This window comes from Dromiciops gliroides, chromosome 4, assembly GCF_019393635.1.
Source record: "Dromiciops gliroides isolate mDroGli1 chromosome 4, mDroGli1.pri, whole genome shotgun sequence".
NCBI lineage: Eukaryota > Metazoa > Chordata > Mammalia > Microbiotheria > Microbiotheriidae > Dromiciops > Dromiciops gliroides.
The window spans coordinates 208,076,882-208,102,688 of record NC_057864.1 but is presented as its reverse complement, the minus strand read 5'-3'; the positions used below and the strand labels follow the sequence as shown (position 1 = coordinate 208,102,688).

At 40.1% G+C, this 25,807-nt stretch overlaps 1 protein-coding gene and 1 long non-coding RNA gene across 3 annotated transcripts in view; one reads left to right on the top strand and one right to left on the bottom strand.

Moving 5' to 3' along the window:
* The window catches only part of FAM20A (FAM20A golgi associated secretory pathway pseudokinase), a 64,356-nt gene extending 62,063 nt beyond the window's left edge, over positions 1-2,293 (bottom strand). For both annotated transcript variants that reach the window (XM_044000523.1, XM_044000525.1), the window contains exon 1: positions 1,212-2,293. In XM_044000523.1, coding sequence (XP_043856458.1) covers positions 1,212-1,642 — 431 coding nt within the window. In that variant the 5' untranslated portion in view covers positions 1,643-2,293. The remainder of the gene's footprint in view (positions 1-1,211) is intronic.
* LOC122753242 lies at positions 1,137-25,321 on the top strand. Its single transcript, XR_006356261.1, has 5 exons — positions 1,137-1,237; positions 3,811-3,867; positions 5,638-5,706; positions 23,358-23,422; positions 25,204-25,321. It is a non-coding gene; the product is annotated as an uncharacterized LOC122753242 (long non-coding RNA).
* Positions 25,322-25,807: the final 486 nt, after the last annotated feature.

Sequence of the window (25,807 nt, the reverse complement as noted above, 5' to 3'; positions counted from 1 at the left end):
AGTTCAGGTTCCATCTCAGACCTAAACCAGCTAGGTGGACAAAGCATTTAAGCTTTCAGTACCTTGAGGGCAACTGCATAACTGCTGCTTGTCAGCTTTGATAGATGGAGTTATGGATAGCATACCAATAAAATCACAGGTCCAAGATTCAAAATAGAGCCCTGAGCACCCAAAAATACTATTTTGCCATTAACTGGAACAACAGGAAGAGCACATCAGTTTCTCCTATACCCTCCCTTCCGGCCTCCCTCTTTTCCTCCTCTTCTTTTCTTTTCCTCTTTCTCCTTCCTTCCCTTCCTCTCTCCCTTCATCCCTTCCTTTCTTCCTTCAAGGAACATTTATTTTAAATTTACTTGATACGTTTTGTCCCATTTTACTTTGTTTTAACCCCCCCCCCCCAAGTAGATAACTATCTTCTCTCACGTTAAAAAACAAAAGCTTTTCAAAGACGTAGGGGGTAAAATCTCTATAAATGAGTCAACATAGAAAGACATCCTTTCCACAGCCACCCCCAAATTTCCTTCTGTAACCCTAACAACAAAACAATATGCTCTCTGCCTTCACTAGCATCCCATTTCCTCCCTCTGACAGTGGCCAGGAAGAAGAAAAAGACAAGAAGAAAAAAGGGGTGGGTGTAAAGTCGGGCTGTATCTCGGATTAATTCCAAAGCCACTCGAATTTGCCACAAGGCCAAAAATGCCTTCTCGTGGTTGCTCTCGTAGGGAACTCCAAGTGGGGAAAAACTACGGTGGAGCAGAGGCTTCCCTTCAGAACCAAAAGAAAAAGAAAAAGTGGGTCAGGGACCCAAAGCAAGGAAGTGAGGCAGGGGAAAAAACAAGGAGAGCTGGGGATAGGGAGGAAAGCTAGCTTTTAAGATGTGTCAAATATATAAACGTTTCCTGTGCCTTTGAGCCTTCTCTGAAACTGACCTCTGGGGTCATTAACATTCCGGGGTCCAGGTCTTAGGCTTGTGATATGTGCCAGATGGGTACTGGGGCTCATCAACACTAGAGGGTCGGGCACGCGCGCGCGCGGGTGTGTGTTGGGAAGGGCATTCGGGCACAGTGCCCAAAGAGGTAGGATGGCTTTGGTGAGTGACCAGCCTGAGAGGGCGGATAGGTATCAGAGGTCAGCCCCAAGGTACCTAGAAGGCTGGGTGTCGGGGAGCTGGTGGTGACGCCGCCTGGTGGAGCAGTGGGGGCCCATCTCACCTGTTCCAACGCGCCACCTTTCTCAGGTAATAGCGGAGCGCTTCCCGGCTGGAGAGAAGAGTGTCCTCAGGTCCCTGCAGAGACGGCTCCTCGAGGGTTCGATATAGAGGGTGGGCAAAGAGGTTTTGCAGCTTGGAGGGGAGGTCCTGGCGGCCGGCGCTGCGGCCGCCCTGCTCCTCGCTCCGTTCTCCCGGCTGTACTTGGGAAAAGTTGTGTTCAGCTTCGCCGGGGCGGGAGGCGGTGGCAGCCGCGGAATCCGGGGGCGGGGCGGTGGGGTCGCCAGCCGAGTTCGGGCAAGAGCAGCCCCCCCGACCTCTCCGTGGCCGCAGCTGGAGCCGCACTTGGGGCCAGAGGTGGAAGTAGAGGTCAGCGGAGAGCAGTGCCCCGAGCAGCAGCAGGGTCAGCAGCCGGTCCCGGCGGAGCCCCAGCATGGCGGAGCCTGGGTAGTGGCTGTGGGGCCGTGGGGGCCAAACTGGGGCCGGGGGAGGCGGGCTAACCCAGCCTTCGGAGGAATGGGGAAGGCGGGGAGACTCCGGTCTCCCAAGGCCAGGAGCAAGGGAGTGTCAAGGCTGGGGGAGCCCAGGGAGCAGGCTAGGGGCTGGTTGGGGCTGCAGGCTGTTAACCAGTCTGTCAGTGGCAGCCACCCAACAACTCTTCGGGGGTCGCGGCCAAGCTCCACCAAGCCAAGTGTGGAGGCAGGGGAGGTGGAGCGAGTGAATGTTTGATCTGAGCCTTCTCCTCTTCCCTGCAGCCAGGACACCCGCCCAGAGCAGGTGAAGCCCCACTAGCAAAGCACAGACGTGTGGTGGGTGCGCCGGGCTAGTACTGGCCACTAAGTGGGGTGGGAGGTGTCGAGGTAAAGAAGAAAAGTGGGCCAGTCAGCTCCCGCACCCAGGGGAAGAAAGCGGCGGCTGCGTTGCCTGAGGCTTGTCTACAGAGGATGCTGCTGCTTCTGCCGTTCCTTCAGCAGGAGGTGCGGATGTCCGTGCCCCAGGTTGGCAAAGCGAGGAAGAAGCACGAGAATGGATGGTGGTGGTGGGGTTGGCCGGCGGGATGGGCTTCTCCCGGCTAGTTCTGCCAGCCCGCTTGCACTCCCAGAGGCAGAGGTAACGCACTGCCTTCCCCTAGGCTCTGGCTAGGAGCCCAGCCCTCCACCCACTCTTAGCTGGCACCTGCCCTTACCGCAGTTTTCCAGCCAGTTCTTGATTTCGCTGACCAGTTCTGCCCTTCCACTTTTTGGCTCTCCATGTCATTAAACTTTCTTCCACTCTTTGGCCCCTCACTCTTTCTCTGAACTTTATAAATGGGGCTCAGCTGTGTGGTGTGTTGGAGGAGAGAGCTTGGCAGGGAAAGAAGAACTTCTTATTTTTATTTGTAAAAAAAAAAAAAAGTTAAATGAACAAGAACAAAAACCCACAGCCCAGGTTATGACCTATCTCAAGTAAACCCTTTCAGGTGAGGCATATTTTTGGTTCTCACAATCTAGAACATCCAGGTATGTTCTGGGTGAGCTCTGGGATCTTTAAATTTATCTTAACTTGTTCATCTTTCCCCAAGGCACCAAGTTTAACTGTAATCTTAATATTTTCCAGTTCGTTTTCAGTTTGATCTCATCTGTGCCAAGCACTGGCTGGAAGTTTCTTCCTGGAAGTGGGGGTGGGGGTGGGGTGGGGCTCATTTCAGAAAATCTTCATAAATTTAGAGCTGGAAAGGTTGTTTTGTTTTATTTTATTTTATTTTTTCTTTTGGAGAGGGAAGGAAGGTGAGTTATCCAGAGAAAAAGATGGATCAAAGTAAGGGTAGATATTTGTTATCTTTCCCCCTAAACTCTCCCCTTTTCTGAACTTTTCTGTTACTATCAAACTCACCACCATCCTCCAAGTCACCCAGGCTAGAATCCTTGGTGTCATTCTTTAGTCCTCTTTCCACCTCATCTCATCTCTCCAATCTGTTGCTAAGTCTTTTCATATAAGTCATCTTCTCTCCTCCCACACAGCCACCCCCTGGGTACAGACCCTCATCACTTCACTTCTGGACTATTGCAAGTGCCTTCTGGGTGGTCTCTTCACCTCAAGTCTCTCCCCACTCCAATGCAGCCTCTATTCAGCTGCCAAAGTGATTTTCCTAAAGCACAGGTCTGACCATGTCATCTCACCACTCAAAAAAAAAAAAAAATCCATTGACTTCCTATTACAGGATCAAATATAAAATGCACTGCTTGGCTTTTATGACCCTTCACAACTTGGCCTCTTCCTGCCTTTCCAGTCTTCTTCCACTTACTCTCTAATACAGCAACACCAAGTTTCTTGCTGTTACTTGGAAACTATATTCACTTGTACTATTTTGTGGCTTTTCACTGGAAATGTAAATTCCATTCCTGGAATGCTCTCCTTTTTGGTTACCCTGGCTTCCTTCAAGACAGATCAAATCCTGCTTTCCACAGGTGGCCTTTCCTGGTCATTCCCTCCCTTCCAGATTACCTTCCATTTGCACTGTACATATCTTTTATGTACATTTTAAAAAAATTTTGTTTTCTCCTTTGGAAGGGAGTTTATTGAGGGCAAAAATGGTCAGCCTTTACTTTTCTTTTTGTTTTCAGAACTTAAAACAGTGGCTGACATATAACATCTAAGTTTTGTTGACCCTTCTTAAGGTGGTAAGTGACAACAGAAAGAGAGAAGAGCTGCTGAATTCTTTTTTTTTTTTTTTTTTTGGTTTCTATGATCTCTACAAAGGAGGGGACCAAAAATGACTAATGAGGAGTCAATACCCAAGATGAGTAAGGAGACAATAAGAGAGGACTTAAGTAAACTTTAATCATCTGGTTCAGATGAACTACATCCTTAGGTCTTGAAATAATTGGCAGATATGATTGATAAATATTTGAGAGAGCATAGAAAACAGGGGAATACCCTAATTTTTTTAAAAAAGAAAGGGAATGGAGTTTGTGAATTTATAGGCCAGTGAGCTTAAAGTGAAATACTCCTGGAAAATTCTAGAGTGAATTATTAGAAAGATGATTGGCAAGCCATCTAGAAAGGGAAGTGGCAATTACAGAGAGTTTGAATGGCTCCATCAAGAATTGATGTAACATCTTATTTATCTTACTGAATTAGTAGATGAGGGGAATGCTGTGAATATAGTTTAATTAGATTTTAGCAAAGCATTTGATAAAGAATCTCATACTTTTCTTGTGGAGAAGATGGAGTGATACTGATTACACAATAATGCAATCAGATGAATTTAGAATTGGTTGGATGGCCAGACTCAAAAAGTAGTTGCTAATGACTCAGTGTCCATGTGATAGGAGGTCTCTTTTCTTTCTTTTTTTTTTCTGGGTGAGGCAATTGGGGTTAAGTGACTTGCCCAGGGTCACACAGCTAGTAAGTGTCAAGTATCTGAGGCCAGATTTGAACTCAGGTCCTCCTGACTCCAGGGCGGGTACTCCATCCACTGTGCCACCTAGCTGTCTCATGATAGGAGGTCTCTTTTCAAAGGAGACCCCAGATCTATACTAAACCTTGTGCTATTTAACATTTTGATTAGAAACTTTGATTAAGGACATAGCATATTCATCAAATTCACAGATAATATCAAGTTGGGAGGGATAGCTAACACCTGGATGAGAAGATCCAAAAGGATCTTGACTATCTAGATCAGTGGTATCAAACTCAAATGAAATGAACTTGGAAAACCACAAATTAATATTTTCTATGTTGTATTATATTTTTACTTATTTTGTTAAGTGTTTCCCAATTACTTTTTTTTTTTTTTGCTAGTCATTGAGGGTTAAGTGACTTGCCCAGGGTCATACAGCTAGTAAGTGTCAAGTGTCTGAGACCGGATTTGAACTCAGGTCCTCCTGAATCTGGGGCAGGTGCTTTATCCACTGTGCCACCTAGCTGCCCTCCTTCCAATTACATTTTAATTTGTTTCAGGATGTATTGTAGAGTTTTGTGAAGCCAGTCTAAATATAATAAGATGAAGTTCAGTAGATATAACCCCCCAAATGGGGTCACAAAGAATGGGACACGACTGAAATAACTCAATAACAGTTTCAAGAAACAAGGCTGAAAATCTTATCCATTATCAATTGTGTGTAATGACTTATACCAAGTGTTTGATGTTTTATTTCTGCAACAATTGAGTGATTTGTCTGTCTCCCAAGTATAGGCAGATCCCCAGGATTTGAAGAGAATGGAAGAACATTTCTATTTTGGGTTGTTAGAGAGGATAAAGGGTTGTTAAAGGAAACAGAAGCAAGGCTGCAATGGAAAAAAAGGATAGTGAGTGGAAGAGGGCAGACTTGACTTGGATCAAGATAATAGAGAATAGAAGAATGTTTATCCTGAGGAGAAAAGGACAGAAAAGGGCACCTATACAATTAGAGCTAAAAACAGATCTGAGACTCCTCTGTTCTCTCTAGATGGAGCTTGATGCTCTGAGAAGAAAGTAGGAAGTCTTGTCCTCCCAAGAATGACAAAGTAACTATCAGGTGAGTGATCATCCAGTACAAAGCAGAGGAAGAAAAATAGTAGTAGTAGGTGATTTACTGCTCAGTGACACTCAGGCAGCTATTTTTCCACTTGATAATAACAACAGAGAGGTGTGTTGTCTTCCTGGGCCACATATCCACGACCTAACAGAGACCCTTTCAAGACTTTTCAAAATGGATAACAACTGCATACTTCTGGTAATTCACATAGGCATAAATGATGTGTTTGTACTCAAGTACAAAAATCAACATCACAAAGATGAAATGAGGTCGATATGGATAGACAGAAGTCATGAAAATAAAATCCAGAGGTGGGTTATTGGACTTCAAACTCAGCCTGATTCATCAGTGTGTTGTGGTATTCAAAAAAGTCATTGAGCTCTTGGGCTATATTAAGAGTGGGGAGTAGCTTACAGGGATAGGTGAGAGTCTCCTTGTACTCTATCCTCATTAGAACTCATCTGAAGTATTATATTCTATCCTTAGCACCATAGTTTAAGGAGGAAATTGGCAATCTAGAGATTGTGTCCAGAAGAGGACAAATGAGATGACAGGCCTTGAATCTGTGTCATATGCAAAGTGGTTGCATGGAATCCATTATTACCACTGTGCTGATGACTCTTAATTCTACTTATCTATCCTTAACCTCTCTCCTGACTTCCAGTCTTGCATCTCCAGTTGCCTGTTAGACATTTCAATTTGGTTGTCTTATAGACATCTTAAATCCAACATGTCCAAAATAGAACTCATTTTTTCTTCTCCCCTTTCAAATTTCCCTGTTACTGTTGAGGGTACCACCATCCTTTCAAGTCCCCAGGTTTATAATCTAGATGTTATTCTTGATTCCTTTCTATCTGCCACTCCCCCTATCCAATTTGTTGCCAAGATCTGTTGATTTGACCATTGCAATATATCTCAAACAACTTCAGACAAAAAAGCTACATACAAGACAAATTGGAAATCTTTAATAAAGGGAAGGCACTAGAATTAAGAGGGATTGGGAAGGGGCAGCTAGGTGGCGCAGTGGATAGAGCACCGGCCTTGGAGTCAGGAGTACCTGAGTTCAAATCCAGCCTCAGACACTTAACACTTACTAGCTGTGTGACCCTAGGCAAGTCACTTAACCCCAATTGCCTCACTAAAAAAAAAAAAAAAAAAAAAAGAGGGATTGGGAAAGGCTTCCAGGAGTGGGTAGGATTTTACCTGGGAGTTGAAGGAAGCCAGAGAAGCCAGCAGATGGGGATAAGGAGAAAGCAATTTCAGGCATGGGGGACAACCATTGAAAATGTCTACCTCATGACAAAGATTGACAGAGACCTGGATAATTATGTGCTCCTTCATAAGAAAGCAAATATAGGGAGTCATCAACTTATTTTTAAAATAAATTCCATCTATATATTTTAATTTTCTAGTGATAAACTTTATTTTATTATTATTATTATTTTTAATAAAAGTATTATTTTCCAGTTACATGATTCCATTTGGGTTTTCTTATTAAAGATACCAGAATGGTTTGCCATTTCCTTCTCCAGCTCAATTTTACCAGATAAAGAACTGAGCAAACAGGGTTAAGTGACTTCCTCAGGGTCACACAGCTAATAAGTGTCTGACACTGGATTCTAACTCAGGAAGATGAGTCTTCCTGGTTCCAAGCCTAATGCTCCACTACATCACCTACCTGCCCACATACATAAATACATACACATACACACATATACATATATGTATGTATTTTATATATATATATGTGTGTGTCTGTACTGGATCCAAAAAAGGGTTTTTTGTTCCCAGGGATTCCTGAATCTTTAGCACTAAAGTTTTCTCATGGAGATTTAACTCTCAGACTTCAATATTTGTCTTCCTTTCTACAAACTTGCATATGTCAGTTATTGAAACTCAGAATTTTCAATATGTAAGGTTTAATGGGGGGTTAATAAGTGAATCTTCTATCCCTCTATCTCGATATACAGTGGGCTACATGGTCTTTGGCTCATTGTGATGAAGAACTTTGTTTTGAGATGATGAAGCAGTCCCCTTCTAAGCCAGGAGGGGCTAGCTATCCATTGAATAGAATTTAAAAAGAGACAAATTCTGCTTTCCCACTCTTCTCCTCCTCTCCCAAACTGTTTCCATCCAGGGATTTCCTGTGGATGGGGGAGGAAAGGCTCTCTTCTTCAATCAGGAAGTCATGGTAGCTATATACATGTGCTACCTATGTGAGCCTGAGCTTGGGCCTCAAGGCTTTTTGTCTGCTTCTCCTGCTTGTGTTTCTTTCCCTGAACATAGGTGACTAAACAACAATCTGGAGATGGATGTTTCCAGCTTTGGAGGGAACCTCATGCTTTTGAGAAGTCAGGAGAAGTCAGGCCCTCAGTTGGAGATGATTGATATCAGGAAGAGGTATCTGTAACTGTACCCTGATAGGGGAAAATGGCCTTAAAAGGGTGATAAGCCCAAGTCTTGGCTCGTATGGCCAGAAGACATGAACCTTTAGAGAGTTGTTCAGACAGTACAAAGTCAAGGTGAAAGGGAAATGTCTATTCGATAGTGCCACTAATTGTTCTATGATTAGCTTTTTAAGTATCAGCCTCCTAGGAATCGAAAATAGGTGTTGTAGATTACTGTATCATATTTTAAGTTTTTGTTAATGTGTGCTTATGGGTCTTTAGAGTTGTAAACATTTCTTTATAGTGAAATAGCTGTCCTATACCTGAACGACAGTGTACATTGAAAACCTTCCTATTCCCTTTTGGGGAGACTATAGATATGAACCATACCTAAGCCTTAAGCAATTTTTTCCCCTGGGGCTATGGGGTGGGGGCCTAAAGGATCAGAGATTGAACCTTTATGGGTCCAGAGCTGAAGGTCCCCTTAGTGGCAGAGGATAAGTATTCAATGCTGGTGAATTACATAAAATTTTTAAAAAATGCTTTCAATTTTAAGCTCAGAATAAATATGTACATTTAAAAAATGTTTCAAGTTATTGGACTGTTTCCTATTATCTTCTGTGAATCTTGTCTTCCTTCCTTCTCTTCCCTTCTATCTCCACTTCTTACCACCATGCACTTAGCCTGTGGCTGTTGCCACACTACCACACCCTTGGCCTGGCCTTGCACAAGGACTATAACATCAACTCAATCTTGGATCATGCTCTGGATACTGTGTTGCATTTCCCTTTAGCTAATGTTAACACTCAGAAAATGCTGCATCATTCAACTTTAGCTGTAAAGGAGAACAAATACCTTTCAGTTAGGATCTTTGTTATAGATAAATGGTAGGGCATTTGAAGGCTTCTCTTTGTGATGGTTCTTCAGGTGACCAAACAGACTCCCAGACACTGTGGGCAACACTGGAACCAGCACATCAGAACAAGCGATAGAATAAATTTCAGAGAGCGGGTGGTATAAGGCAATGAAGAGATTTGGGTTTGAATCATGGCTCTGACAATAGCTATAATTTATATTGGACTTTCTGGTGTGAATATAAATATGTATATTGTGTATATATGTTATGTATATGTGTGTATATGTATATATGTATGAATAAAATCTCATTTTATCCTTCCAACAATCCCATGAGGGTAGGTCCTAGTATTACTCATGCTCATTTGCTATTATTACTTAAATTATTGATCATTTTATAGATGAGGAAATCTAGATTGAGAGAGGTTAATTGACTTGCTTATGGCCATATAGCTAGTTAAGTGTTTTAGGAATGGGGTCTTCCTGTCTTTATATTCAACATTTTATACACAGTAATACTTAGCTATATGTTTTTGTTCATGCTTGGGTCTAGTGATATTTCCATATACTTTCTTCTTTGAGATAGAACCTCAGATAGATGGGACAATCTTAAAATCTTTGGGCTATAAAGGTACCTTGCAAGGCCACTGTATAAATCAGTCTGCTGTCAGAGAAGGCCACATATATATCCTATCTGGTAGACTCTTTATGTCTTCTGAGAAAGGAGATCTCACAGTGTCCCTTTGAAACTTTAAAACCCACCATCAACAAATTCTTCACTGGTAAACCTCAGTGAAATCTGAATCTCTGATGAGGCAGGTTATAGACCAAATTTCAGGTTAAGCTATACCTTCACCTCTCTTGCAAGCTGGATTTGAAGTAAAAGATAAAAGAGGAATGCTTAGTTATTATATATTGATGAGATATTTAGGACATTATGCTCAGTATTTATGTAATCATAAAGAGAGATTCACAAAATTTTAGGAAGGGATCTGAGAAATAATCTATTAGATGAAATTCCATCTATTCCAGTCTCTGCCTTCAGGGAGCTTACATGAAATATTTAGAAAATCCTAATAGAGAATATTTATGTAAAGGGTTAGGAAGTAGGAGTCCCCTGATCAACTTGGTGAATTTATAGGCAAGAAAGCCTGTATTTGGGACTTATGCAGGATGAGGACATATTCTTTTGACTCAGTCAAATTCATTTGATATTAATTAGGGCTGAATCAGTTGGCTCAGACTATTGTAGGACAAAATGTTACAGGAGGAGCCATCACTTCCTGGCCTATAAAAAGAAGCTTTTGTTTTATTGGAATAATCTCTGGATCTTAGGTTGGAGGCTTCAGTTTGAATCCTAGATCTGCAACTTAGTACCCATGTGACTTCTGCAAATAACATCAATACTTGTTATAATGATTATCCACTCCATTGGTATTATATGCATGAAATCTAAATACAATATGCAAGGCTGCTTTGGACTAAATATATTAACTATACACAGGACATATAACACACATTATAACATACATGTATACTCATAATACACAAGCAAATGATCACAAATAGCAATATAACCAATATAACTCACAATAACAATATCAATAGGCTTATACTGTAATAAAACTTGCCTAATTACTAGCATATTCATAAGTAGCAATATTATACATATCCAATAGACAGATATCGCTATTTACATGCAAGAAACTAAAAATAATTAACACATCCATTAACATATGTATTTATGTGCAAGGCATACGTTAAAATGGGCAAGCATTGAAATTGTCTCACAATATGTATACCTACTTCTCCTGCTTCTTTTGCAACACTAAGTTAACCTGGTGATAACTTAGATGGTTCTGGCTCTTTTATGATATGCTGACCTTTCTGCATCTCTTCCTGAATTGGCTGATCACAATTCTTATCATATCTATAAGCTTATAGTGCTAAACTTAACTTTTTTTGTACTTTGGCCACCAGGATTTCAATGACCCAAGCTGACATCAAAAACTTTAGGAAACTTCAAGGTCACTCTTACATATCCTAAGTATGGGAAGTCTTTGTCACTTGGTCCACCCAAATCCCTAGCTCTTTCATAGGCTGTAGAAGAATTATTCTTTTTTTTTTTTTTTTTTTTTTTTTTTTAGTGAGGCAATTGGGGTTAAGTGACTTGCCCAGGGTCACACAGCTAGTAAGTGTTAAGTGTCTGAGGCTGGATTTGAACTCAGGTACTCCTGACTCCAGGGCCGGTGCTCTATCCACTGTGCCACCTAGCTGCCCCAAGAATTATTCTTAAAAATTTCTCATAGCATGATTAGAATTCGATGGTCACTTAAGATCTACTGTCTAGTATAGCAGTGCATTCCACATTCTCAATTTCCACCATTACTTCTGTTGAAGGTTCTATGAGTCTAAATGAGATGGATTTAGAAGAAACTGTCATAGTTCTCTCAAGTGCATCTGACATAGGACCATCAAGGTGATATTTGTAACAGAAAATAAATGGCTCTGTCTCTATGGTTATATCTTGCCAGTGGTTTTCTTGTTTCAAATTGTGACTTCTTTTCCCTTGGTCCTTTGTCTTTCCAGGTAAAATGGTTATGCTATTGGTTCCATTTCTAAACATACTTCTGTGCTCCATAGCCATAAAGGTGTTCTGGAGGTAGTAGAAGCTGAGTTTTTATGAGTTGTTCTACCTTGTGTATTCAGCCCATTGGTCAAATACTTTCCCTTTCTCTAGCAACTACCCATAAGTCAAATGTTTACTTGTTGATAGGACATTTGTTAACTAAGTCTTAAACTCAGGACTTCCTCATAGTATTCTGCCAAATTAGGTAATTTCGGTAATGTTTGCTTTCTTGGATTGCACCACTGCTTCCCCCCACCCCATCTCAATAATAGGCTATTTACCTGTATGTACAGCTTGTGGTGGTCAATCTTCCTTCATGCTGAATTGTTTTACTGAATTTAGCACAAATGTCACCTCAAAATTTAGAGACGGCCCACAGTGCCCCTCCAATTTTCACAAGCACTCTTTTTTTTTTTTAAGCACTCTTAATTTGTGGTTTTTCTTTCTTCAGAGACCATGCCAATTCAAAAGTGCATCATTGGATACTTCCTACCCAATTACATTTTATCTAGTTCAGATGACTGTCAGGCCTTTAGAAGCTCTGTCACACACCCAATTTAAACTTCTACTGTCACTTCCTCAAGAGAACTCTTCCTAACACCCAGATTGTCTAAATCTGACCCCATTTAAAATTTTAAATGCAGCTAAAATCAAACCAAAACAAAACTGATGGGCGATTACTTTCTCCATAATGCTCAGATAGAATGTTCTAAACATTTGGATCTTCTCATGCTACCACAAGGAAGTGAAAATCTATAGAGAAACAGAATAGTATAGTCATGCTATATGTATTATTAGCCATGTTACACAATGCTGTTAATATGCATACAACCCGGCATACTCTTTCCCCTTTTTAGGTCTTTGTTTACATGTTTTTAAAATAAGAGACAATCTCTTAAATATGAGGCAATCTCAAAGTTCCGTTCCAATTCTATAATTGATTCTATGATTAATGTTGTAATCCGTTGATATTCCTGGGGATGCTTCTGGCTAAGAGAAAAATCAATCCATAGCCATGTTGGGAGTGACATTTTATGTATCTATAGGTTTTAGTCTGGAGTTTCACCATTCATTCATAGACTGGGTTTGGAATTCCTGAAATTGAATGCTCATTACTAAAAGAATAATGCTCAACCAGCTTAATAAAAAAATCAGTCAATAAAATTTATTGATTTTTATCAGTGACTAGTTAGCTCAATTAGCTGATAGCAATAGATATCAAAATCATAGGCTTGATTCTCAATTGAGGCAGAAATCTTTAATTACTAGCTAAGTAAAAAACAACTGAGAGCACATGTTCTACTGGTGGGAAGCAAGATTTTTACATAGAAAGGAAGGAAATGAGAATGTTCAGCCTGGTGAAGCTAAGACTTAGGGAGGGCCAATCTTAGCAATATTCAAGTATTTGAAGGAAGGGCTGTAATGTCAGAGAGGCTTTAAACTTACTTTTATGGGCTCCAGAGGACAGAAATAGAAGGAATAGGTGGAGCTTGAAGAGAGGCAGATTTAAGCTCCATGTAAGGAGAAAGTTCTTTTTTTTTCAAGATTATATTTTATTTTCCCCCAATTCCTTTTAAAACAATTCTCAACATCTGTGGGGTTTTTTTGTTGTTGTTGTTCACAATAACCTTGTTAGGTAGGTTGATCAGTAATATTATCCCCATTTTGCCAAGACATAAAGAGGTTAAATGATTTTCTCAAGCTTCAGTATTATGCTAGTGAGAGGCAGAACTAGGTTTCAAAGTGAGGTTTCCTAATTCTAAATCTTATTCTCTTTCTGCTTTGATTCTTTTTTTAATTTGTTTTGTTTTCTCTGCTTTGATTCTGATAGTTACATGGTTATTGGGTTGCTGCTCTCATTAAAAAAAGAGCCAACCAACTGCTAGAGTCCCTTTTATACCCATATGTCATAGCCTAACCCTTTTACTTTGGTAGTACATAGTGGTAGTACAGTGAACAACCTGTCCCAATAAATCAGCAGCCATAAAGAAGGAGAGATAGTTCTGGGTCCTCCCAGTCACCGGGAAATTCAAAACCACAGCTGGAAACAGGCAGTGGAGGGCAAATGGGAACACAGAACCCACCTTTGCTCTAGACCTTACAAGTTGAGCAAACTTGCGGTCTGAACAAAACCTACAGCAGCAGACCAACTTATATCCCCTTGCATTGTTTCCCATTGACACGTCTCCCCATCACATTGTGGGTGATTCATTCCAAGAAGGAGTTTCACAACTCAGCTTGTAAAAGCATGTGTAATCTGGAAAGTCTGGAGATGGAGGAACATTTTTTAAAGGCAGTTAGTTGGCTCTTTTGTAATGATAACAGCAAACTGATGATAACCATCTAACTATCAGAGTTAGGATGTAATAAGTTTTTAGTTCTTCTAAAACTAGCATGGCAAAGCAGGGTAGAAAGTTAGCCTAAGAGCAGAGTTCTTAACCCGGGGTTTGTGGATTTGTTTTTGTTTGAAATATTTTGATAACTCTATTTCAATATAATTCAATTTCAATTCAATATAATTTCAAATAATTTCAATATAATTCAAACTGTATTTCTTTTGGAATTCTATGTATTTTGTGTAATATCATTTTGACACATGGTCCATAGGCATCACTGGACCAGCAAAGGGGTTCATGGCACAAAAAGTTTAAGAAACCTTGCCCTAGAATTAGTAACACCTGGGTTCAAGTCCTTCCACAAATGCATAATGACTGTGTGTAACCTTGGACAACTACTTAACTATGAGGATCCCCTATAAATTGCTGAGCTGTATTGATGGAGGGAGTTCCCCAGACTCATGAAATTGCAAGTTTAGATCCCCTTCTCCTAAAAACCCTCTGTTGCTCTATCATAAATATCTCTCAGGAACTTGTGAGAAATAATTGACTTTTTTTCTCTGAAGCTTAGTCTAACAAACAAATGGAAAACAATCTCCATTGTAGAACAACAGTATATGTACCTTGAGCTGTACTTGAGACTATAAGTGTCCTCTGAGAAAGAAATAATTTTAAAAACCAAGTTAATTAAAAAACAAAAATAACTTCCTATTAACCAAAAGGCAATACACTTCCGGCCCCAAAAGATCGTTGTAAGATCTGTAAAATTAAAATGATAAAAATTCTACTGAACCTAATCCACACAGCAGCCAAATGGATTGATCCCCAAACACATATCCGACTGTGTCACTTGCTTCTTGCTTCTTGGATAAGATAGCAAATTCAGCCTGACATTTAAAGCCCTGAACAACTCCCAGGTACCTTTCTGGTCATATTTTGTATTTCTCTTCTTTAGGCAATTTCCATTCTAGACAAATTGACTTGTTAGCTGTTCATTGTACAATACATTCTATCTTCTTCCTTCACAGTTTTCCCCAGCCTGTCCCCCATATCTGGAATGCCCTCTTTTCCTTTCCACCTAGACCCCTTAAAATTTCTAGCTTTCTTCAAAGCCTGACTTTTGTGCCATCTCCTGTGAGAGGACTTTGTTGATTTCTGTCTTGAAATTATTTTGTATATACTTTTTATTTAATTATTTGTCCCCCTTTCCACACCCACCACCTGTAGAATGTAAACTTTTTGAGGGCATGATCTATTTCATTGTTACCTTTCTATTTTCAGTGCATGGGACTCAGGCCTAGCATTTAGTTGGTCCTTAGAAATGTTTTATTGAACTGAATTTAATTCAGAATGATGAAGCACTGCTCCAGTAATGGGTGGGGGTGGGGAGAGACGACAGGGATTGGTTTTTCTATTAATATTTTCCTGGTAAGAAGGAAATGCCAGAACTTTTGCAGGAATATTTATATTTTAGTTGGCAAATAAATAATGAGACAACGAACGACTGATGTAATAGACCCAAAGAGAAAATGACAACCTGAGGCATAAATGGTTGGATTCTCATTAACAAGGATCTTCTCACTTAATTCTGTGGAGTATATTTCTTTCAGGCATTTGCTTATAGTGAGGTTTGGGGAATGGCTGAACAAGTTATGGTATAAGAACATGATGGAATACTGTTGTGCTATAAGAAATGATGAAGACGATGGTTTCAGAAAAACCTGGGAAGATTTGTATGAACTGACGTAGAGTGAAATGAGCAGAACTAAGAGAACAATTAATGTAGTAACAGCAATATTGTAAAGATAATCAATCAACTGTGAAAGACTTGGTAACTCTAATCAATACACTGATCCATGACAATTCTAAAGGATTCATGATGAAAAATGCTATCCACATCCAAATAGAGAACTGATAGATTCAGAATGTAAATTGAACCATGACTCGTGTGGAAATATATTTTGCATATATATGCCTATATATGTATATTTACATAACACATACATATGGTATTGTGGTTCTTGCCTTCTCAATGAATTTGGGTAGGGGGATAATTTGGAACCTAAAATAGAAAAAAATGGGGCAGCTAGGTAGTGCAGTGGATAGAGCACTGGCCCTGGAGTCAGGAGTACCTGAGTTCAAATCCGGCCTCAGACACTTAATACTTACTAGCTGTGTGACCTAGGGCAAGTCACTTAACCCCAATTGCCTCACTAAAAAAAAAAAAAAAGAGAAAAAAATAATAAAAATAAAAAAGAGAATGGACTTTATGATATAAACTGATTTCTTCCTCATTTCTGGGTCTAGCTGATTGCTCATCTGCTGATCCTGTCCAAGATACAGATAAATCAATGGGCTAACTCAACACACTTCCTATCTAATTATATGTTACAGTCTGGTTTTTGACATATTTTATTTTTTCTTCTACAGACGGGTAAAGAAATTTCTTTTGTATCATTACGGTTTTCATGAAGAAGCTTCTCAGAAACAGGAACTCTTTCAATTAATTCTATTAAGCATATACATTAGCTTCCCTAAATATGATTTAATTCCAAATTCCATGGGTACCTAGAGGGCCTCCATCAGAATTGGTGTCAGATGAGACTGCCCTCCCCCTTCCCTTTTCTGGAGCCCAATACCACTCTTAACCTGGTATTTCCCCTTTGCTTTTTCCTCTTCTGGCTAGACACTGACTCCCCATTCACACTCCTGTTTTAAGGAACCCAAAATCCTCTCTCTAATGTGATCCCTAGGCTCATTTTCCACTTTATAATGGTGGCAGAGTGCTTTTGCAGGGCAGGCAGACCTGATGCACCCTAAGGACCCTTGCCATCTTCCCTGTAATTATACCCTGAGGACCTCTGGGCCTTCTTTCAAATACCCTAACTTCTCAGTTCTTTAATCTGCTTAACCCCTCAGCTTCTACTTGTATTGTCTTCCACAATTAGAGTGAGCTCCTTGAGAACAGACTATCTTTTTATATCTTCAAAGCCAGGCATAGTGCTTAGCATGTAGCAAAAATAAATGCCTTTTTATTCATTCATTTAATTTCATTAATTCTAATTGGAATTCTATCAGACTTAGTTACTGAGAGCAGTCACCAGGTCCTTCTCAGTTCTACTCCTGCATTTTTCTAGCATCTATCCCACCTTAGCAAAGGCCGTTATTTTTATCATTATTTTTTTAAAGTGACGCAATTAGGGTGAAGTGACTTGCCCAAGGTCACACAGCTAGTAAGTGTCAAGTGTCTGAGGTCAGATTTGAACTCAGGTCCTCCTGACTCCAGGGCCGGTTCTCTATCCACTGTGCCACCTAGCTGCCCCTAGCAAAGGCCATTATTATTATTATTATCATTTGTCTGGATTATGTCAACGGCCTCCTAAATGGTATCCTAACTTCTGGCCATCAGTGGCTCCATTCCAGCCTCCATGCTGCTGCCAGATTAATTTTCCTAATGCAAAACTCTGATCATTTTACTCCTCTACTTTCAAAACAAAACAAAACAAACAAAATCTTTAATCACCCTGGTTGCTTCCTGAATAAATATTACTAACTATTTTATCCTGGAAGTCATGGCTCACTTATTTTATCTTTTTTTTTTTTTTTTTTTGGTGGGGCAATGAGGATTAAGTGACTTACCCAGGGTCACATAGCTAGTAAGTGGCAAGTGTCTGAGGGCAGATTTGAACTCAGGTCCTCCTGAATCCAGGGTAGGTGCTTTATCCACTATGCCACCTAGCTGCCTGCTATGGCTCAGTTATAACATAGCTCTAATCTACCTCCCCAGCCTTATCTCACACTACTTGCTGCCATGTTGCCAATTCTTTGGTCAAGTTATAGTACTTGTCATTCTCTGAAGAAATTCCATACTTTGCCTCTTCACATTCATCTCTCTGTCTCTGCTGAGAATGATTGCTGTTCAAGTCATTCTCTTATGTTTAGAATGACTTTCCCTCTTTACCCTTTGAAACTCTACCACCCTTTAAACCTATCAACTATTATTTATGCTTTTCATGAAGCATTCCCTAATTTCACCTGCCAGAAGAGATCTCTGTTTCATATAGTGTGTTCTTTTCTTGGGTATCCAACACATTTTAATTTGTCTATAGTTATTTGCTTACATGTCTTATCTTCTCAACTAGATTATAAGTGTAATAGGCATAAACAAGTGAGTACCTCCCTGATCCCTTTCCATCTGTGGGACCCTGAACCACTTCTGGTTGGCCATATGTGTTTGAGCTTTGTGCTGAAGGGCTTGGCACTGTGGGGTGTTGCAGCAAACCTTGGGTCTCTTGGTCCCCCTCAGCATTTGCTAGTTTAAAATAGGGGTTAACCTTTTTGGTGTCATGCCTGGTAAAACATATGAATCACTTCTCAGAATAATGTCTGCTGTGTGAAAAATAATTATTAATAATTGATATCTTGAGGGACCCAGTGTTCTCCCCTTCTTTCTTAGTCATTATTCTGCCCTCCCCCTGACTCCAAAGGCCAATTCTCCTTGAAAGATTCATGTGGGTCAAAGGACCCACAAGACTCAAAGGAGTCTTGGGTGGAGACAGATCTGTTTGTTTAGATAGTTGAAGGACTTTACTGATGAGATTTGGCACACCTAGGTGGAAACTATTTTGCTCTGATCAGCTTGGGTGGGGGCTAGATTCTTTCTCTGATGTCATTCTTTTTTTTTTTTTAGTGAGGCAATTGGGGTTAAGTGACTTGCCCAGGGTCACACAGCCAGTAAGTGTTAAGTGTCTGAGGCGGGATTTGAACTCAGGTCCTCCTGACTCCAGGGCCAGTGCTCTATCCACTGTGCCACCTAGCTGCCCCTCTCTGATGTCATTCTTGCAGAGATTTGAGTGACTTATGTCATGTAGACTTCACCCAGACTTCATTTTAATATAACACATCTCCAAATCATGTCAACCAATTAAATTTGATTGCTATGTGATGGACCTCCTACAGTTAAAAGGATATATAAACTGCCACCCCACTGCCATTAGGAGTCTTTGGTCTGAGAGAGACAGCCAATGACCATCCTTTTATGAATAAACTGCCAGCCTATTAATGAAATGATTAAATTACAGAAACTATGTCTCTCATATTTTTAATTGTCATAGCTGCCTACATCTGTAATTGAAGAAAAAGCTAAATTTCAGTTATAAGTTAGGGAAAATAAAGAAGTAATTGTTTTTCATCCAAATTCATGGACCCCTAGGGGTCTGTGTACTTTGCATTAATAACCATTGGTTTTAATTTTTTTTCTTTTTCTTTAATTTGCAGGGCAATGAGGGTTAAGTGACTTGCCCAGGGTCACACAGCTAGTTAAGTGTCAAGTGTCTGAGGCTGGATTTGAACTCAGGTTCTCCTTGATCCAAGGCCAGTGCTTTATCCACTGCACCACCTAGGTGCCCCAGTAACCATTGGTTTTAAAGGAGAATGGAAGCTCTCTCACATCTCCCTCCCCCTGCCCCTCTTTTCATCTTACTTCTCTCTCCTTGCTCTTCCCCCTCTCTTTCCCCTCCTGTCTCCCTCCCCCTCTTTCTCCCTCTTTCTCTTTCTTTCCCTCTGATCTCATTCTCTCTCTCCCTCTTTTTCCCTCCTTTTCTTTTTCTTCCTCTTTCCACTCTCTCACTCCCCCTTCTTCACCTTTTCTCTTCCCTCCTCCTCTACCTCTTCTTCTCTGCACAAGTATGAGTAACATGCACACATACACTCTCTCTGCTTCTTTTCTTTCCTCTTTCCTCTTCCCTCCCCCTCTCTCTTTTTCTCTCCCTCTTTCCCTCTCCCTTCTCCTCCCCCTGTCCCCTCTCTTCTTGGGGTGGTACTCTCCTTGATCTTTGCAGAAATGATGACTGCTCCCACATGGCAGCTAGAGCAGAGGCTCAGTTAGGTGAGACTGAACAAAGGCATTGACTTTACCTCTTTGGCATAGTCTGGCTGCCTCTTTGCATGTTCTTTCCTGAAGCATGAGTGACTGAACCAGTCCTGAGATGGAGTTATCTAGTTTAGAGTTTAGTGCTTAATTTAGGGTTTCCCTCTCTGGGACAAATCCTGCCCTCAGGGGAATATCAGCCTAGTTTCAGATGCTTTCTTTAAAGTCCTAACTTCTTAGTTCTTCAATCTTCTCAACTCCCAACACCTGACCATTTGATTTTTGTTTTTGTTTTTGTTTTTGTTTTTTTTTTTTTTTGCGGGGCAAAAGGGGTTAAGTGACTTGCCAAGGGTCACACAGCTAGTAAGTGTCAAGTGTCTGAGGCTGGATTTGAACTCAGGTACTCCTGAATCCAGGGCCAGTTCTTTATCCATTGTGCAACCTAGCTGCCGCGCCCCCCCCCCCATTTGGTTTTTATCACTTTTAATTGCCAAATCTAAAGACCTCTTCTCAATCTTCTTCCTCCTTTACCTCTCTGCAGTATTTGACACTGTTGGCTACTCTTCCTTCTGGGATATTTATTCTCTTCTCTCTGGGTTTTCATAACACTGTTCTCTCTTGCTTCTCCTACCTATCTGACCATTCCATCTTACCTTCCTTTGTTGTATCTTCATCTGTGCAATTTTACACTGTGGACCCTCTTCTATTTTCTCATTTGGTTTTCTCATCAGTTCCCATGCATTCAGTGATCATTTCCATGCTGATGACTGCCAGATGTACATATCCAGCACTAGTCTCTCCTGAGGTTCAGTTTTTTATTGCCAAGTTCCTATTAGAAATCTCAAGTGCCACTCTTCCAAAATAGACCTCCTTATCAAAACTTATTCTTCTTTATTTTTATTTTTGTTTAAACCTATGCTTCTTACAAGGGCATTACCATCCTCCTAGTAACTCAGGTTTAAAACTTTGATGTTACCCTCAACTCCTCACTTTTCTCAATGCATATATTTAATCAGTTGCCAAATCTTGTTGCTACCTCCTAATGATCTTTATCTCTAATTTTTAAATTTAATTTTATTTTCAAACAAAGATCAACTCCTCATTGAGAAAGTAGGATAAACAAAAATCTTGTTATGTCTTCGAGCAAAACAAAATTCCTCATTGGCCATATTTTTAAAAATGTCTCAATTTGAACACTGAGTCCATCACTTCTCTGTCAGGAGGTGGGCAGGCTATTTCATCATGAGGACCCATGAATGGTGATTGGTCATTATGTGGATCAGAGTTCCTATGTTTTCTCTTTTTCTTTTTGTGTTTTGTTTTAATCAGCCAAGATCTGTCTTTTTGCTCTCCCACCTTCCCATCTACATTGATAACACAGAAAAAAATAAAACTCATTACAAAAATGTATAGTCAATGAAAACAAATTTTCACAATGACCCTGTGCTAAAAAAATGTTTATTCTACATTCTGAATCCTTCACCTCTCTGGGAGATGGGTGGTATGTTTAATCATTAATCTTTTGCAATCCTGGTAGGTAATTTAACTGATAAAGAGTTCAGCACAATAGTATTCTATAACATTTATATACCACTACTTGTTTATCCATTCCTCAATTTGTGAATACTCCCTCAGATTCCCATTCTTTTTATACCTCAAAAAGAGCTATAAATATTTTTGTACATCCTTAGAATTTGTTTTGCTTAGCACTAATCCCTTTCTTAACCTGCCCTCCTACTCCTCATTCTTCTCTTTCTCTCCTATTTCCCTGTTGAGTGAAATATAGTTCTGTACCCAACTCTGTGTGTGTGCTCTTCCTTCTTTAGACAAGTACAGATGATAGTCTATCCTTCTTTCTCGTTTGTAGAGATGTGTTGCCTTGTGCACCTTCATTATATAAGATAATTTCCCCCAACTTTCCTGCCCCCACCCGCCCCACGGTGTATTCCTCTTCCCTTTTTTAGAACTATCTCCAATCTTAATGAATTGGATTCCTTCTGTGAACCCTTATGATGTCAGGACTCAGAAGGGACACAAGCATCATTTACCTATGTTTGAATGTAAGTAGTTTATCCTTGTTCAGTCCTTTATTGTTGTTAATGTTCAACTTTTTATGCTTTTCCTTATTCCTGTGTTTGTATTTTGAAGTTTCTTTGTAGCTTTGGTCTTCCCATCAAGAATGCATTGGAAGTCCTCTATTTCATTAAAAATCCATTTTCACCCTATAGAATTATTCTCAGTTTTTCTGGATAAGTTATTCTTGTCTGGAAGCACATGTTCTTTTCCTTCTAGAATATCATATTCCAAATTCTCTGTTCCTTTAGAGTGGTGGCTGCTAAATCATGTGTATCTTTTCATTTTGGCTTTTGTTTTAGGAAGTGACCAATGGGTTCTTTCTATTTCCACTTTGCCCTCTGATTCTAAGAGATCTGGGCAGGTTTTTGTTTTGTTTTGTTTTAAGATTTCTTGAAGTCTCAGGCTCTTTTTTTAGTCATGGTGTTCAGATAGTCCAATAATTCTTAAAATTTCCCCACCTTGATCTGTTTTCCAGAGCAACCACTTTTGTTTTGAGATACTTTAAACTCTAACTCTCTCTCTCTCTCTCTCTCTCTCTCTCTCTCTCTCTCTCTCTCTCTCTCTCTCTCAAAATTCTTGCTTCTTCTAGGAATTCTAGTTGAGTTTGTGGTCACACCGTGTCTTTCTCTGAGGCAATACTTGTAGATATTTTGGAGTCATTCTGTTCTGTGTTTGTGTCTTGTACATCCTTTCCAACAGAATAGCTCATTATGGTGGCGTTCTTTTTTTTCTCCCTTTCTTCCCACCTATTTCCTGACTTTGGGCTTGCTTTTTAAAGCTGTACTCTGCAGTGTATCCTGAGAGAAAGTCTGGGTTGGTCTTATAGTTACTTTCTTAGAGTATTAAGTATTCAGTTATTCCAGGATCTGAGGAATAGGCTGGGGATATATAAACTTTCAGTGCTTCCAAATTGGTCTAATCTAGGATAAGACCCTTCTTGTTTGAGCTCTGCAAGTTCCTGACCTCTGTTTAGGTCTATACAAAGACTGCTCCTGGACTCTGCCCCTAATCAGTTAGCTGGAAAGCTCATTTGGCTCAGAGCACAAAATTTTTTGTAGGTTCTCTGACATTCCTACCTTGGTTATTTCTCTTCAGGCTCGGTCAGAAGTGAAACTCTGCTTTGCACATGAGAAATAAGCCTTAGCACAACTGCTGCTGTTGGCTTCTGAAATTCCTCCTTTCTCCAAGCCTCCCTGCCCTGGAACACCACTGCCATGTACATGTACTTTTCTCACTCTGCCTTGGATCTGTGACCAGGGCCTGGGTAATGAGTGACAAAGCTGCCAATTGTCATCTTTCCTCATCTCAGAGCCCCGTTGTGGGTCCAGTGGTTCCCTGGCATCAGTCTGAGACTGCCTCTTGCCTTGGTATACAGCTTCTCCTTCAGCACTGGGGTGCTCCTTGAATTGCTTGCTCTTGGCCTGACCTGTCCATTTCCTTATGCCAAGCTGGGCTGGACAAAGGATTCATTGCGACTTTCTCTGAATTTTTCTCCTCAGGACTTGATCTGATGCATTTTCTAGAATCGTTAGGAGTTTGTGGAGAGGAGCTCACTGCATTGCTAGTAAGTATCTGAGGCCAGATTTGAAACCAGGAAACTGAGTCTTCTTGACTCCAGGCTCAGTATTCTATCCACTGTGCCACCTAGCTGTCTTATATATGTATTACACATAGTAGGTACATAATAAACATTTATTGAATGAATGGGAGGAGGATAGGATTTGATTTGTTTAAGTTTACCTAATTTTATTCACTTAATTAATATTCACCTAATATTACTAAAATGAAAAGAAAACTTATAAGTGTAATAGAACCTTTAAAATATATTACATTTCTCTTAAAGTCTCCAGAATTTTGGGGTGTGAAGGAACCTTAGAAGTCACCTACTCTCCAGTTCCCTCTCAATATTGTCACCCCCTGACTTTGTAACCTTGGAGAGTTTATTTAAGCTTTCTAGGCCCCAGTGTCCTCATTTTTTAAATGAAGGGGTTAGAATAGATCATGTCCAAGGTCCTTTTCTGCTTTAATATTCCATGATTTATTAATTATGTTGAAATACCAACAAAGCAGCTAGATCTGTCTGAGGATTGAGTTGCCAAGTCAAAGAACCACACTGACAAGTCTGACTGAAAGTCAATATGGGTATGGAGCTTAGATCAGCTCTACTGTGGTGCATGTTTCATGTATAATTTTGATTGCCAATTTTGGTTTTAAGTCTTAGCTTTAAGGAAGGAAGTCACTAGGTGCGTGGTTAGATGTGGTGTGGGCCTATGAGTTCATCTATATAAAGAATTTATGGAAACTCCTTCCATCTATGTATTGCAATTCATTTGTAACAGAGTCTTGGAGAGTTTTCTGGGACACTGAAAGCATAAGTGATTTGCCTATAGTCACACAGCCAACATGTGGTAAAAGCAGAATTTGAACCCATGTTTCCTTGATCCCAAAGGTAGCGATCCACTATGTCACTTTATGAGGTATGATTTAATTAAAAACCAGACATGGAAAAAATATCTCTCTGAATTTCCTTTATGAAGTAATAAAATGAGCCCCTCATTTGGTGACCTATGTTGATTCTGGTAACATGACTGTCAGAGAATATTAGCATCCTTGTCAGAAAGTAGAATGTGTAGATGGTCCTAATTTGTTTCATGCTCTCATCTGTTAATTTACATTGTCATTAATCCTCAGAATATCACTACATAATTCACCCAGAAAGAGTAAAAATGAAATTGCTGAGCCAGAGGCTGCCTTCCTACCCTAATTAGAGTTTCATCCAGTATTCTTTTTGTAGTTACTTTACATACACAAAAAGTATGGAATCTGGCCCATGAATATAATTTATAGCAAATGCTTTATGACAGTTTTGATGGTAGGATAACTCTGGGATTGCTTTTTCTTGGGAGAAGAAAGCTTATTAGCTTTGGAACAGATCCTCTCTATCCTGACAGAAGGAAAGCTCAAACACAAAGCAGCTACATTCAGAAATCAGGACTCCAAGTGAGCTTGAGGTTTACTTGGTGTCTGTCACAGGGATAAGGTGTCATATTAACACCCCAGTAGTCATGTCAGCTGTAAAGAGGAGGGAGAAAGAATCAAAATCCTGGGATGCCTTCTTTATTTTTGGTGCAACTTCACTCTCTGAAACAGCAGGATACACTTTTAAGTTTAATCTGCATCATTAACATTTTCTCAATCACTTTCTTAAATAGACTTAATCATAATTATAAATCATAAATCAAACTCTGATGTGTAGCATTTGCTGAAAATTTAACAACTGGCTCAAGCTGGTAGAAGCTGGCTTTAGTTTCTTTTAAGTGACTGTCTCTATTGCTTACGTTACAGGCCTTGAATGAAGACATTTACTTCTTGTAGGGAAAGGACCTATATAGTCAGTCTTACTGGGTGAGAATGAGTCAGAAGACTGTAAAGGTCCCCAGTGCCTCAAGTCTGAAATAAGTAGATCAAATAGAGCATTGGAATAAAAAGATTCTGACTCAAAGAAAGCCTGGCTCTAATCTTTTTTTTTCCTTTTTTTTTGTGGGACAATTGGGGTTGTGTCAAGTGTCTGAGGCCGGATTTGAACTCAGGTCCTCCTGAATCCAGGGCTGGTGCTCTATCCCCTGCTCCACCTTGCTGCCCCTGACTCTAGTCTTCTAATGGATCAGAAATATTTCTGATCTCTTTGCCTGTAAGGGCTGGTAGTGTCTTCTTCACTAGTCCTTTTACCTATAGGTGAAAGTGGGGCCTTAGAATGCTTTATCAGGCAGGAAACATGAATAAATGAATGAAGAAGCATTAAGTGCTTACTGTGTGCCAAGCACAAAGTATGAAAAGCTTATAGCAAAACTAAATATGCATAAAGGGTAGCTAGGTGGTGCAGTGGGTAGAGTACCAGCCTGGAGTCAGGAAGATCTGGGTTCAAATCTGGCTTCAGACACTTGCTAAG